Source organism: Pan paniscus, chromosome 9 (genome assembly GCF_029289425.2).
Source record: "Pan paniscus chromosome 9, NHGRI_mPanPan1-v2.0_pri, whole genome shotgun sequence".
Lineage (NCBI taxonomy): Eukaryota > Metazoa > Chordata > Mammalia > Primates > Hominidae > Pan > Pan paniscus.
In genome coordinates, this window is record NC_073258.2 from 14056521 (window position 1) to 14069785 (window position 13265).

The following is a 13265-nucleotide window of genomic DNA, read 5'->3' on the forward strand; positions in this document are numbered from 1 at the left end:
CCCAACTCCTCATGGTGGTTTTATTTCCTCCCATTCCCACACCACAATAAACAATGCCAGCCTTGGTGTCCACCTCCTACAACTGCCCACATAGCTAGGGGCCCACCATTTCATACATTTAACTCCAAATATTCCATTCCCTCAATTAAATGGGAAGTTCCTGGAAGGGCTGGCCATGTCTGCTATTGACTTTGTGTAGACCAGTCCCCCTTTTGTGGTCCCCTACCCCACCCCATGCCCTGAGCCTAGAGGACCCCCAAAATAAAGCTATGGCCTGAGTGAGTGGAGGAGATGATCTTGTTCATGCTAAGCCTGCTCCTGGGGGAAAACATGATGCAGCTGGCTGCAAAATGCCATACCTAGAGTTTCTCTCAGTCTTCCAGAGAGCTGAGCCCAGGTCAGCTCCTGGCATAGTCTTCCTGCCTCTCCAGGAAAGGAGGCTGCCAAAATAATCACTTGGTAACCCACCTCAGGGCTTCACAACTCTCAAAAAGTTTTCTTCCAGTCTCAACGTTTCTGCTAAAAGAAAGGATTGAGCCTATTTTCTCTTGATCAACATTATTGGAGCAGAAAAACAAGAGGGCCCTTAGCCCCTTGCTAAGGATCTTAAGAGTGGTAATGGGCTTTTATCTGTTACTAGCAGCTGAACCTGGGATAAGCTCATTACAGTCACTAAGCCTCAATTTCTTCATCTGTGAAATGGGGATAATAACACCATCCTACAGGCCTGCTTATGCGGTTAGGGTGAGGTGACAGGTGTAAAGTATTTAGCACATCACAGGTGCTCAGCAAACATTAATTCTCTTCCTCTTCCCATTTCTTCTCCGGATGAATTCAGACCTATTTTTCTATAGTCCTTCCTCACTGGTTTTTTTTTCCCATTCTTGATTGATTGATCTCTTCTATGCACTTTCCATTGGATTCTTCTTCTAATATAAATCCCCAGGTTCTCATAAAATAAAATAAAAGGCCTGGCCCAATTATTGAGTTGGACATTCTATGTCATAATTCCCACGTTATACCTTCCTCCATTTACTCTTAGAAACTAATGCAAATCAGAGGATCCATTTATTATTAAAAATGAGATTTAGAAGTGGAAGAAACCAAAATGTTAAAAGACTCACTTCTCCAAGCCCATGAACTGACAGGTCTGAAGCCTTCTCAAGACCCTCCCTTCCTCTGCAGCTCCTTCTCTCCCATCAGGGAAATATGATGATTAACTAGACAAAGCCTGTCCCGCTTGTTGAAATCCTTTGAGGCATGAACCGTATAAACACAAAGCATTATAACTGCAATAGAGAAACCAGAAAACCCCTCTGCCTTGGGATGCTAACCAAGGCACAGCTAAATAAATCTGTAATGGAAGATCAAAAATGGTCTTCCACTTGGATAATAGAAAATGTCACCAGCATAAACAGGAAGAGAGATTAGTTCAATAAAGGAATAAAGTTACATTTGTGGGTCTCAAGTAAGATTTTTGCTTACTTTTAACTTCCCAGCATATAACTCACAAGGTTATTAATATGGACTCCTACTGTTTTGGGCAAATAAACAGCTGCTGATGTTTTGTGCCCAAACCACTTTATTAGAGCTTTCCTTTACAGCAATTGTTTCTTCCTTTCCAAATCCTGAGAGGCTCAGACACTTGAAAACCAGAGAATGCCAAAGCGGAAGGAATAACAAAAAAGAGAGGAGGCAGCCTGTGTGGGCAAGGAAAATGGGGAAGGGGCTGTGGACCCTCACCTTCTTCTTTGTAACCTTCAAGCAAGTCAGCGTTCAAGAGCAGAGAGCAAAGACCGGATGCGGCACCATCAGAAAGGCTATTTTTACCCCGGTGCTAGGAGTTATCATGGAACAGAGAATTCACCACTGTGAGAAGCCTCAGATGACCAACCATCCAGGCTTGCCCAGGGAATTGGGTGCTTCCCTGGACCTGGGACTTTCAGTTTTAAAACAGGGAAAGTGTGAGGCACATCAGGATAAGCTGGTCACCCTGAAAGACACGTGACTATGCCAGGGCACAGGAAAGCACTCAGCCCGGTGCCTGGGACACTTTGGGTGCTCAGAAGTCACAATGAATCTGAAAGAGCTCTAGTCTGCAGCTGGAACACTCCGCTTTTTTGACAAGGACCAGTTCCTGGAGGCCCCACAGTGACCTACGAGAAAAGGCTGTCCACAGCTTTGTGGTGGCTGCTCCCTCACCCTTCCAGACCAGGGCCTTCTACTGCTGCCCACCCTACCCTCCAGGTTCCTTGTAGACACAAATGTAAACCAAGCCCCTGCCTGGCCTCCCATTTGACCTGAGGCCTCTGAGCTTACACTCAAACACCATGTTTGATAAGATGATCTCCCATTCCTCTCTACGAGAAACATTCATCCTCCTTCCTATTCTGTAGAGAGCATTGGTTTTGTAGCCAGTTTCCCTTCTTGGCTCTACCACCCATCAGCCCTGTGACCTACCTTGAACAAACTCTAAGTCTTCATTTTCTTACCTCTAAAAAGGTAAGAAAAAAGGTAACCTTACCATGTTGTGAAGATGAAAAGGAATCACTAATTTTAAAAATTACAATTTTGTTTGTTTATTGAAATAAATAAATAAGTAATCATGCCTGGGCAGCACCTGGGCCAGTCCCTGACCTGCTAGAGTACTGTAGCTCTCTTCCTCCATTCCCTTGATACAATCAATCTTTAATTCTCTATATGCCTGTTGCTCTTAAAATAAATCAAGGGTTTAGCTAGGATTCTCATTTGTCGCTTCAAATCTCTCCTTAGCTTTCTAACTCTCATATCCATTGGCCTAAGCAATTTTGGTACTGTTCTCCTAAATCCCCAGATGCCACTAGCACAACATTTATTAAGCCAAGTTTCGAATCCTGTCTTGCCAGAGTCCCTGAATTACCTTCCTGCTCCTCTGGGATCTCAATGGCCTTTAACTCCAAGTTCCCAGGGGACAGAGATGGATGCACAAGTCAGACTGGTGAAGCCCAACAAAGCACCAGAGCTTGTTAAGATGCAGCACTCAACAATCTTAATCAGAGAACTCTGCTCTGAGACTTAAACTCAGTGCATTCGTAGAATGAACCTATTCATGCTAAAGAACTGGCCACAAGCCTCCTTGTAGGCATCATTTTTCATTGTTCTCACCTGTCCCAAGGTGAAGAGTGCAGATGCCACTTCTCTGGATCTTCCCAAACACTGTATTTCTGTGAGCTCTTAAAGGATGGTGGCAATGGAAAGTAGCCCAGCAAAGTATGCCTGTTGGTTCTAAAACCATTTTAGCAGTGGCTCCATAAGGGAAGCCACTGAATGTTTATTGTGGCTGGACACTCAGGGGTTTCCACTAGCATCATTAAGGACAGCTTCATCTCCCAAAAATAAACCTTCCAAAAACTGAAATTGAATGTCAGGCAGTGAAAGAGAACTACATCTCAGAACTGCATCCCCACTGGGATGAACTGTCTAGCAACATATTTTAATCCATACTTGTGTAGTCAGAAAAACCACCAAAGCTTAAGTGTTCATATAACCAGGAATCCTTTTGCTTAAAGTTCCAGTTGGCTGCACTGGAACAACAGGGGTCTATAAAAGGTACACAGATCCACAGAGAAGATTCCAGAACAGCAGTCATTCCCAATCACTGCCACAACATACCGTGCTCTGGAACAGTTGTGAGGTAATTAGTGAGTAACAATAATTTAAGTACCAAAGCTTATGAATGATTAGCTTTAACTCTAATAAATTAAAGGGATTTCAAGGTTGTTACATTCCCTTGCATACTAATATGCTTTCTCAAGTAGGAAAATAAAGGGTGGAGTAAGAACGAATGCAATGTGTTAGGAGGTGCATCCTCCTAACCCTGCCCTAGGGCACATGCCTTGTATGTAGGCATATGTGTGAGGAAGGGGGAAACATCAAGGACCCCTGGGCTCAAGAATTGCATTACAGATGGAGCTGACTCTAACCCCAAAGGCAAGTGAGATTCAATAACAATTGTAGGAGCCATGAAATGACCACATCCCTGCCAAATCCAAGGCAGAAGCTCCACCCTTCAAGAGACATTCCAGGCCAGCATAAACAGCATGGCCCACCATTCACTGATGGTGGCTTAGCCACCAGTGGACCTCAGTCACTCTGCCTCTTGCTCCTGACTTGAGTGTCATCCAACCTGTATGGCTTCTGCCCTTTCGCTTCATGCATAATTCCATCTCTCCCCAAAGCCCACCACGCTGCCTTCTGGTTACATTTATCACTCACATTCAGCCAGGTTTTTCCTCCAGGAACTTTCTGTGTAACATTACCTCCAGCTGGACTGCTCGGCAATGTGCTTCTCCACAGGGCAGCCTGTCTGTCCCCATCTCCTAGATAGAACCCAGCTAACAAAAAGCCAAGCTTGGCTTTCTGCCACAAACCAAAGGAGACCCTCAAGACCCAAATTAAGACAATAGCTTTGTATTAGTCCATTTTGCATTGCTATAAAGGAGTACCTGAGGCTTGGTAATTTATAAAATTATAAATTTATAATTTGGCTCATAGTTCTGCAAGCTTTTCAAAGTCCAGCATCTGCTAGGCTCCTGGGGAGACTTCAGGAAGCTTACAATCACAGCAGAAAGTAACAGGGAAGCAGGTATGTGACATAGTGAGAGAGGGGTGAGAGAGAGAGGCGAGAGAGAGAGAAGAAGAGGAGGAGGAGGAGGAGGAGGAGGAGGAGGGAGGAGGAGCAGCAAGGCTCTTTAAACAACCAGCTCTTGAATGAACAAATACAGCAAGAACTCATTCATTACCAGGAAGACAGCACCAAGCCATTCACACAAACACCTCCCACTAGGCCCCACCTCAAACACTGGGGACCACATTTCAACATGAGATTTGGAGGGTACAAACATTCAAGCATATCAAGCACATTCAGCTATTCAAGTGAAGTGAGGTCAGAAATCCTATACGATGGTAATGAAGATGCTCGAGTAACCCTGTTTGTGACTCTGAATCTCATAAATACCTTTGGGAAAACATAGGCCAGCCTAACCCAAGTGATTAAAGCTGACCTTCAAGGCCCTCATAAATGACAAAACCAGACGTGGCTCTCTGACACTTTTCATTCTGAATTCTCCTTGAGATTCTCCACCAACCTACTTATCAAGGGCAAATAACAATTTATGTCAAGTGAGTGGGAAAGAATGTGGAATTCATTTATTTTACAGCCTACACACTTCTGGCTAAAAATGAAGATTCTTTGGTCATGGGGAAAAGTTGTGTCCTTTGGCAAGGCTTTTCTTCTTCATAAAGCTGTGGTTCTGAACTATTAACAAAGGTAATTAGGCTCAACTCCTAAGTCCTGCTATTGAACTCTCTCAAAATGTCAATCACTGTTACTAATATAATTTCACATGCAACAGTTCATTCCAGAGGACAAATAGCTTTACTATTTAAATGACACCCTTTCCTCAAATAAACTCCAAGCACTCAGCAAACATCATATCCTCTTCTTCACAAACGCTGCCAAGTCAAAGATCAGATGAGAAGAACACGAGCCAATTCTAAGTAACATCCATAAGCTATAGGAGACAGAATAACATCCAAGCTCAGGACATCTGCTGATTCTTAGCAACCATAAATGATTTGTAGTCATGGCGAACAACCTGCTGTTACTGACCTGGTATACATTAATATGCACATAATATGACTAATAAACTTTCAGGAAACAAAATGCAGTTAATAACCCATTTCTCCATTGTTGGGATGATCTTGACTCAATGAAGTAAGATAATGGATTTAGAAATTAGTCACATAATGTAATACATTATTAATCATGGTATTCAGAAGGGTAAATAGATGTTTCAAGAACACCACCCAGGAATTCAATTTCTTTTTAGATTTATTTACTCTCCTGAATTTGTTTATACCACCATCATCCCTCACAAAAATGTAACAGTCTGATCTTTCCCCTTTTCCTGAAACAGTTATTTTCAACTTTTTTTTTAAAGAAGTAGAACTTTTTATAAAATGAAATATTTTATAGAATGCCAAATAGAAAACAGAAGACAGTGGAGTTTTGTTGTTTGCAGGGAGGGGAGGGAGCACCTATAGGCAGAGTCTGGGAGACCCCACTTAACCCTTTTAATTCTCAGGCCCCAGATCAAACCTTCTACAAGTTTAGGTCTCCTGGGGACACAGTTTGAAAACCACTGCCCTAAGGCATCTATGTAAAACTAAAATTATGTATGTAACATATAATACAGGCAAAATATTTATGTATCAAAAAAATTTGTAAAATACACAAATCACAAACACTGATAGTCTTTTTTTCTTCTTCTTCTTCTTTTTTTCTTTGTACAGATGGGGGTCTCACCATGTTGTCCAGGTTGGTCTTGAACTCCTGGGCTCAATTGATCCTCCCACCTTGGCCTCCTAAAGTGCTGGGATCATAGGTATGAGCCACCACGCCTGGCCAAACACTGATAGTCTTAGAGAACAATAAGCAAGGACACAAATAGTCCCACAAGATAAAACAAATACCAGGGGTGGGGGAGGATATTAAGTTCTAGAGTAATCAAAGGAGTACAAATCAAAAGAATAGAGCATTTGACAGGGATTACATTTACTCGGAAAAATTTGAATGATAACACCCAATGCTGGCCAGGCTCCATGACTTTGGTACAATAATACACTGTTGGTGGCTGTAAAGAAAGGCTTTCCTTTTGAAAAAACAATCTTTCATAAAAATGTTCAGACTCTTTGAGTCAGTACTAATCCCACTTCTGGAAAGACATCCTTAAACATAATTCAAAAAACAGTGAGGTGAAGATGTTCATTTCTGCTCTAATTATAATAGCAAAACAAATGTCCAATAATAGGAAAGTGGTTGAATCAATAATGGTATACTGATGACAGAATACTATGCAGTCATTAAAAATACAGTAAAAGTTCTCTTTAGAAACTCTCCATTTAATCAATTCTCCAGATTAACTATGCTTGCCATTCCCTCTGTAACAAACCCTATTTGTCTCTAGTACCGCTGCCCACAGCTCCTGCAAATAGTTGAGTTTTACACTTACCAGTGGTCCACTGGGTTTGTTCTCAAACATGTTTACACTATTTGTACTTGTCACTGTAACGGCATAACCTAATCACGTATTATATAAACCAATGAAATATGACTGCTAAAAAGATGAGTGCTGTTTCTAAGAAAATTACTTTAAGTTCTAAGTGCTTTGCAAAGGCTTTATAAAGGGTAGTCAGTTAAAGAATAGCAATCAAATTACATGTGAGCAAAACCATTGCAAAAGATCAGACAAAAATCGTAACAATTTAGGCTACTACACTGAGACTGCTTCATAAGCACCTTTAAGTTTCCAATGAATTTTAAAGAAAACAGAACTAGAAATCAAACTTTGTAAACGGGATATTATGGGAGTGGTTTGTGCAAGGAAGATGAACAGAACGCCAATTGGCAGATGCATCCCAAAGACAAAACTTTGGCCTGATATCAAAAGTCTAGCAAATGAATGTACATTTTGGATAACATTAAAATAAAAATATTTAATTGTATGTATGTAATATTTTGTTGTACTCTCCTCTTTAACCAATTTTTCTATTAACTAACTCAAGCCCTGACCACGTTGACTAAAAGGGATTCTTTGTCCTTTGAAAACAAGTCCGCTATGACAAGGACCAAGAGTGCCCTTACTCTTGTAGAGTGTCTCTAGTATACAGTTCACCACTGTAATCACTTTCTCAGTGCAGTGTCTGGCACACATTAGGTCTCCAATAGATAAATGTTAAACCAATAAACTATGTAGCAAATATGGAAAAAATAGTGCTTCGTTAACAAAAAGAAAGTGAACAAAGCAGAATATAAAATTACATGTAAATCATGACTACACCTTCATTTTGAAATATGGAGGCAAATGAACAAATCCAGAAGGAAATGCTCAAAATGCAAACTGATTTTTAGGGTAGAATGAATTATGGGCAATTTTATGCATTTTTAAATATTTTCTTAAACATTGGCACATTCTTTTCCATATTCAGAAAGCTACTAAGAAAAGAAGAAAGCTATCTTTATTTTTACTGAATTTCCAAAATAAGAACTGAATCAACATTTCCATTTCCTGCACTCTCCAACACTGAGAACTCCTTTAGCAGATTCTTGCTTCACCCGCCTCACCGTGTCAAGCCATCAGATCTTTCTGCTCCTAAGATGGAGGGAACCTGACCCTTACTAACACTTACTTTGTGTTTCTAAACCCCCAGGATGCTTTTTTAAAAAACTCATAAGTTATCCACCCTCTCATTTAACGTCTATTTGGTCAAAAAACTTCTCAAAACTGCAATTTACATTCCCAAGAGATTCCCAAACACCATCTAATTAAATCATTCAATCAGAAAACAAATTAAAAGGAAATATCACTGCAACTCCCAAGACGAAAATAAACTTTTCAGTCATGACTAGAACAGACCTCTGGGGTGATGCTCCAAAGCCTCTTCTAATTGCAAGTCCTATGGAACATCCTGCAGAACATTTTGTGACATTTGCAGCTTCCAGGAGACTTTCCTTCTAACAAAAAGAGGAGCCTGGACAAGACTCCAAAGCAAAACACCTTTTTTGGAGAGTGGTAACACTTTCATTAATGACCAACGTGGCCATAGGCATCAGCACTCATCCATTCATCCACGCTTCCACCCCACACCTACTTTCTGTAGAATGTGCCAGGGACTGTCCTGCATGTTCAGTAAACATTAGTTAAAGGACTGGAACCTCTGCCTCTTGGCATGAAACAAAGCAAAACCTGAGTTTATCTATGGAGTTTCCAAGTGGGAAGGCTGCTGACTCCCTCACCCCTCAGCCATCCTCTGACACCCACTTCCACCACTGTCAACAGACTCCAAGGGACCCTGGGGCCCTCCTGGGAGACAGTTTAGTACGTGGGTAAGAATTTAGACTTCTGAAGCCACACTAGCTGAGCTTACATCCCTATACTACCATATACCAGTGTGTGACCCTGGACAAATCATATACCCTCTCCCTGCCTCAGTTTCCATATCTGTAAAATGGAGCGAATATTACCTACTTCATAAGGTTGTGAAGATTAAATAAGTCAATATATGTAAAGTGTTTAGAATAGGGCCTGACATATCCTAGGTGCTATGTTATTTTAGCTCTTATTATTATTACCGCTTATTCCCTCCAGTGCAGCAAAGTAAACTGGATTGTTCAAAGGGGTATGCTGACTAGAGGGAACTTGACAGTGGGTTACACATAAACAGCTTGTACCATCAAGCACAAGAGCTTGATCTTATTGTCCTTTACCACCCTCTGCCTTCAGAGAGCTGCACTTGACCAGCCCCAAATTTTATAGGCCCTTTACCTCTGTTTCCTAAATCTCAGCTCAGGATGGCCCCAGCGTGGCAAAGGGAACTGTTGGTCATTGCTACACCATCATGGCACAGCCAACCTGGTAACCTCTGCCCCTGCCTGCCTCATTTCCAGTCTTTCCAAGTCACTGACCCTTCCCTACCTTCCTATAGGTGGCAGCTTTGGCCCTCTGTCGAGATTGTGGTTATTTCTGAATACCCACAGGGGCCATTGCACGTGTACAAGTGGAACAACACGTGTTTTAGGGACCCTGCCTCCTATTTTTTTAACCTATCTTCTCCAATTTTTCAGGTATAGATTTGAAAGTGCTGAACAACAAACACATAGTTATAAAGTTTCCGGGGAGAAAAATCACAATGCTTCCTTTCAACTTCAACATCATGCTTTTCCATGTGGAACCTTAGAAATCATGTGACATGGTCCACATTCCACATGACAGGCACCCACTCCGTTACAGGCTCAGGGGTTAATGGCATCCCCTGAAAGCATCCCTAAAGCAGTACCTTGCTCACCTCCTGCCTGACCAGAAAGAAAAGCACAAGAGAATCATTTTCCAGGAACACACACACACACAGAATCTGTGAATGAAAATCTCAAAATCTATCGGCAAACTAGAAATGTCAAAGTAAGGCATGGCTTTGTGTCTCCTGGGGAACATTCTGAATCACCCTGGGGGAAACACTGTACTTCTATTGCTGATTAATAGTCAATCAAGACCTATGGGATGGAAAAGGACACGTAAGAAATAACAGCAACTGGCACCCACAGATAGATAAATTGGTTTTCAAGCCCAGTGCCAGGTTGAGAGGCAGAGGCAGGTCTGAAGAAGAAGCTGTCAATGTCCCTCTTTTCTGGGAAGGTGCCGAAGCCATGGGCTTGTTTTGAAGTCATTAGTCAGGAAGCACTATGGATGTGGATGCCTCTCCTGCACTCACCTGAACCTCCCTGAACCTTCCCCTCCTGGGAAGGAATTATTCTGGACACCTGGGGAAACACCAAATTCAGACGGAGGAGCCATCTCTACTCTGGCAAGAGCAGCAGGTGCAAGGATTGGAATTCAGACATCCACGTGTAAACAAAAGGGAGTGCTCCTGGCGGGGGGATGGGGGGTAAGCCTTCAGTTCAATTCGATTTTGCCAAGGTCTGCCATGCACTGGCCCCTGAGCCTGGTGGGCCTGCTAGGTTTACAGGGGAACCAAGCTCGGCCCTGCCCTTAAGAAGCTCACACACCTGGAAGAAAGCAGGGGGCGCGGGGAGGCGAAGAAGTGTGGACGTGAGCGCCCGCGTGTGTGTGTGTGTGTGCACACCCGGCACCAGTGCTCCTGGCGCCCGGAACTCCATTCCCTCCCATGACAGCTCATTGACCAGGTCGCCTCGGGAGAGCGCCCTGCAACCCCCACCCTCCCTTTGGACCCCCGCGCTGGTCTGGAGCGCACCCAACCAGCGTAACCTTACACTTCAGACCCAACCCAGGTAGGTCTGTCTGCTCAGCCCCGGCTGCTCCCAGGGCCTGAGAGTGGAGCTACAGTAGGGATCGGCCCGGTCCCGGTCCCGGGCGGCTCCGCGGGGAAGGCGCAACCCAGGGCGTGTTCTTCCAGTCTTGGGCGGAGTCATCACCACAGTGGACAGAGACTCCAGCACTACTTCCCGGCGTTGACACCTGCTCCTGGAGAGGGTCCTGGACCCGCGGGCTGTGGTGGGGGTAGGGACTGCTATAGGTTCAAGCGGCTTTCCAACCACAGAGGGCTCCTTGCATTCCCTATCGCCTACCAACGGGATCACAGCAAGACTGGGGCTGGGGCTGATACAACACAATTTTCCTAGCCTCGCTTGTCCGGCAGCCTGCGGGTCTTAACTGCCAATAGTCAGGGCCGCCGCGCGGGCATCTCGCCTGACGCCTACAGTGGCCAAAAAAGCTCGTTTGCCCGCGCGTTCCCTCTTGTACACACACAGACATTCACATGCACACACACTCTGAGCCGGACTTGTGTGCGATCCCGAGAGCCCGCGAGCAACCAGCCCAGAGTCACACGCACATTTGGACACGTGCGCAGCGCGCCCCCATACCGCCAGCTAGCTGCACACATCCGCTCGTGCAGCCCTGCGCACACACGTGTGCCCCGGGGAAGCGCGCACGGCCGCAGAGGGTCCCGAACGCAGGCCGGAGCTCACACGCAGGCCCCACGACTACCACGCATCTGCGGCCCCAGAGCCCCGCCGTGGCTGAGTTGATGCGCACCAGCCCCAGCGCACCCCGCGCCGCGCGGGGCACTCCCGGGCCTCATGGGCGACCCAAGTTTCCGGGGCGCCCGTACCTTGAATGTGCTGCTTGATGACATTCTCCAGGTGGTCCAGCCGCTCAATAATCTTCAGAGTGTCCCCTTTGTCTTCCTCCAGCTTCTTGTCGGGCGCCGGCTCCTGCCCCCGCACATACACGCTGGCGATGTAGTTGGTGACCCAGCCCACGTAGAGCAGGCAGATGATGTTAGTCATGCCGCTCAGGATCACGCAAGTGGACACCAAAGTTTTGGTCTTCCTGGTGCACACCATTCTGGGCTCCTTCCTCCATATAGAGCTCCCGGGGGCCCTTCCTTGTCGTGCGCCCCGAACTCCCCCGCGCTCGCACCCCGTAGCACGTCCGGAGCCGCTGGGCACCTCAGCACCTGAGTCCCGAGGTTCTCCAAAGCCCGGTCCCCTGCCGGTGTAGCCGCCGTGCCCAAGTTTGCAGCTCCTGCCGCTGGCCACCCGGAGAGACCTTGACAAAGGAAACCAGGTGGATTTTTTTCCAAATTAAAAATCCCTGAACCCTTCCTAGAGGGGTCACGGGTAGCCGGCAGCCGCGCGTCCAGATGTGTACGTCTGGGAAACTTTGCCACTGCCTGTGTCGGCGGCCACGCCGCTTCCCATCGCCAGCGCCGGCTGCCTTGGCGGTCCGACCGGCCCGCGCTGCTAGGAGAACCGCGGCAGCGGCAGCGGCGGCGGGGAGAGCCGCGAAGCAGAGCGGCCCGGCCCCCTCCGAGCGACAAGCGCTGCCACCAATCGCGCTCCGGCTCGGGAGAGGGGCCGGTGCTGAGCGGCAGCGGACCAACGGGGAGGGAGCGGGGGGCGGAGTCCAGCTCCCAGGCCCCACCTGCTGGCCGCCCCTGGCTCCCGCCCCCAGGGACGCTCCCGGGCCTCCACCCGCGCCTGCACAGGCTGCCCCAGACCTGAAGCTCCCGGAGAGGGCGCGCTGCGAGTCCCAGCCCTTAGGTCGGCAGCTTCCTCCGTTAGGGGAATTCCATCTCTTGCTCTTGGGCAGGAATCTCCTGGTTTTGTGGAGGAGGGGGTGGGTCGCACGGGTCAGCTTCTTTCATCCGCCCGGGGCTTCTCGCATTGGTGCCACCAGTCGACTCCTGGAATCTTTTCTTGGTTGCCAGGACGCTGAGAAGCCAAGGAAGTGCCAGCCCCAGCGGCATCCACTCCTTCCTTGGCCTCACTTGGGCCTCCACCCTGCCCTCTGCCCTTCAGCCACCGGCCTCCTGAGTGTGTCCAGACCTGGCCCTAAACCTGGCTGAAAGGAGCCAACCCTCCGGGAACCTCCCAGAAGCAACATTGGTGACCTATTAGATGACTCTCTCTGCCACTTCTTCCCCACCCCACCCTCCACCCCCACCGCCTGCCCCAATTTTTGCCCCTATCTAGGTTTTTCTTTAAGTCTGTACAGCTCCCAGGACATGGATGTGTCCTTTAAGCCCAGTTTTCATTTATGTGGAACCAGGGTCATCCAGTGCATAAAGAAACCCTGCAAGGAAATGCCGCTGAGGGGAACTAAGGTCTGTGAACTGTAAAGCCCTTCTACATGTTGTTTATGATTGCTATCATAGAGGGCGGTGGGAGAGACCTGTGACTGAGC

General features: G+C 46.4%; 1 protein-coding gene across 2 annotated transcripts in view; it reads right to left on the minus strand.

Annotated features, from left to right (window-relative positions):
* GALNT18 (polypeptide N-acetylgalactosaminyltransferase 18) overlaps nt 1–12399 on the minus strand; it is a 350566-nt gene extending 338167 nt beyond the window's left edge. Inside the window, exon 1 of one of the 2 annotated variants that reach the window (XM_003818167.5) lies at nt 11689–12399. In XM_003818167.5, the coding sequence (XP_003818215.3) occupies nt 11689–11923 (235 nt within the window). In that variant the 5' untranslated portion in view covers nt 11924–12399. The remainder of the gene's footprint in view (nt 1–11688) is intronic. The other variant, XM_008971424.4, reaches the window with a different exon arrangement.
* Between the last annotated feature and the right edge of the window lie 866 nt (nt 12400–13265).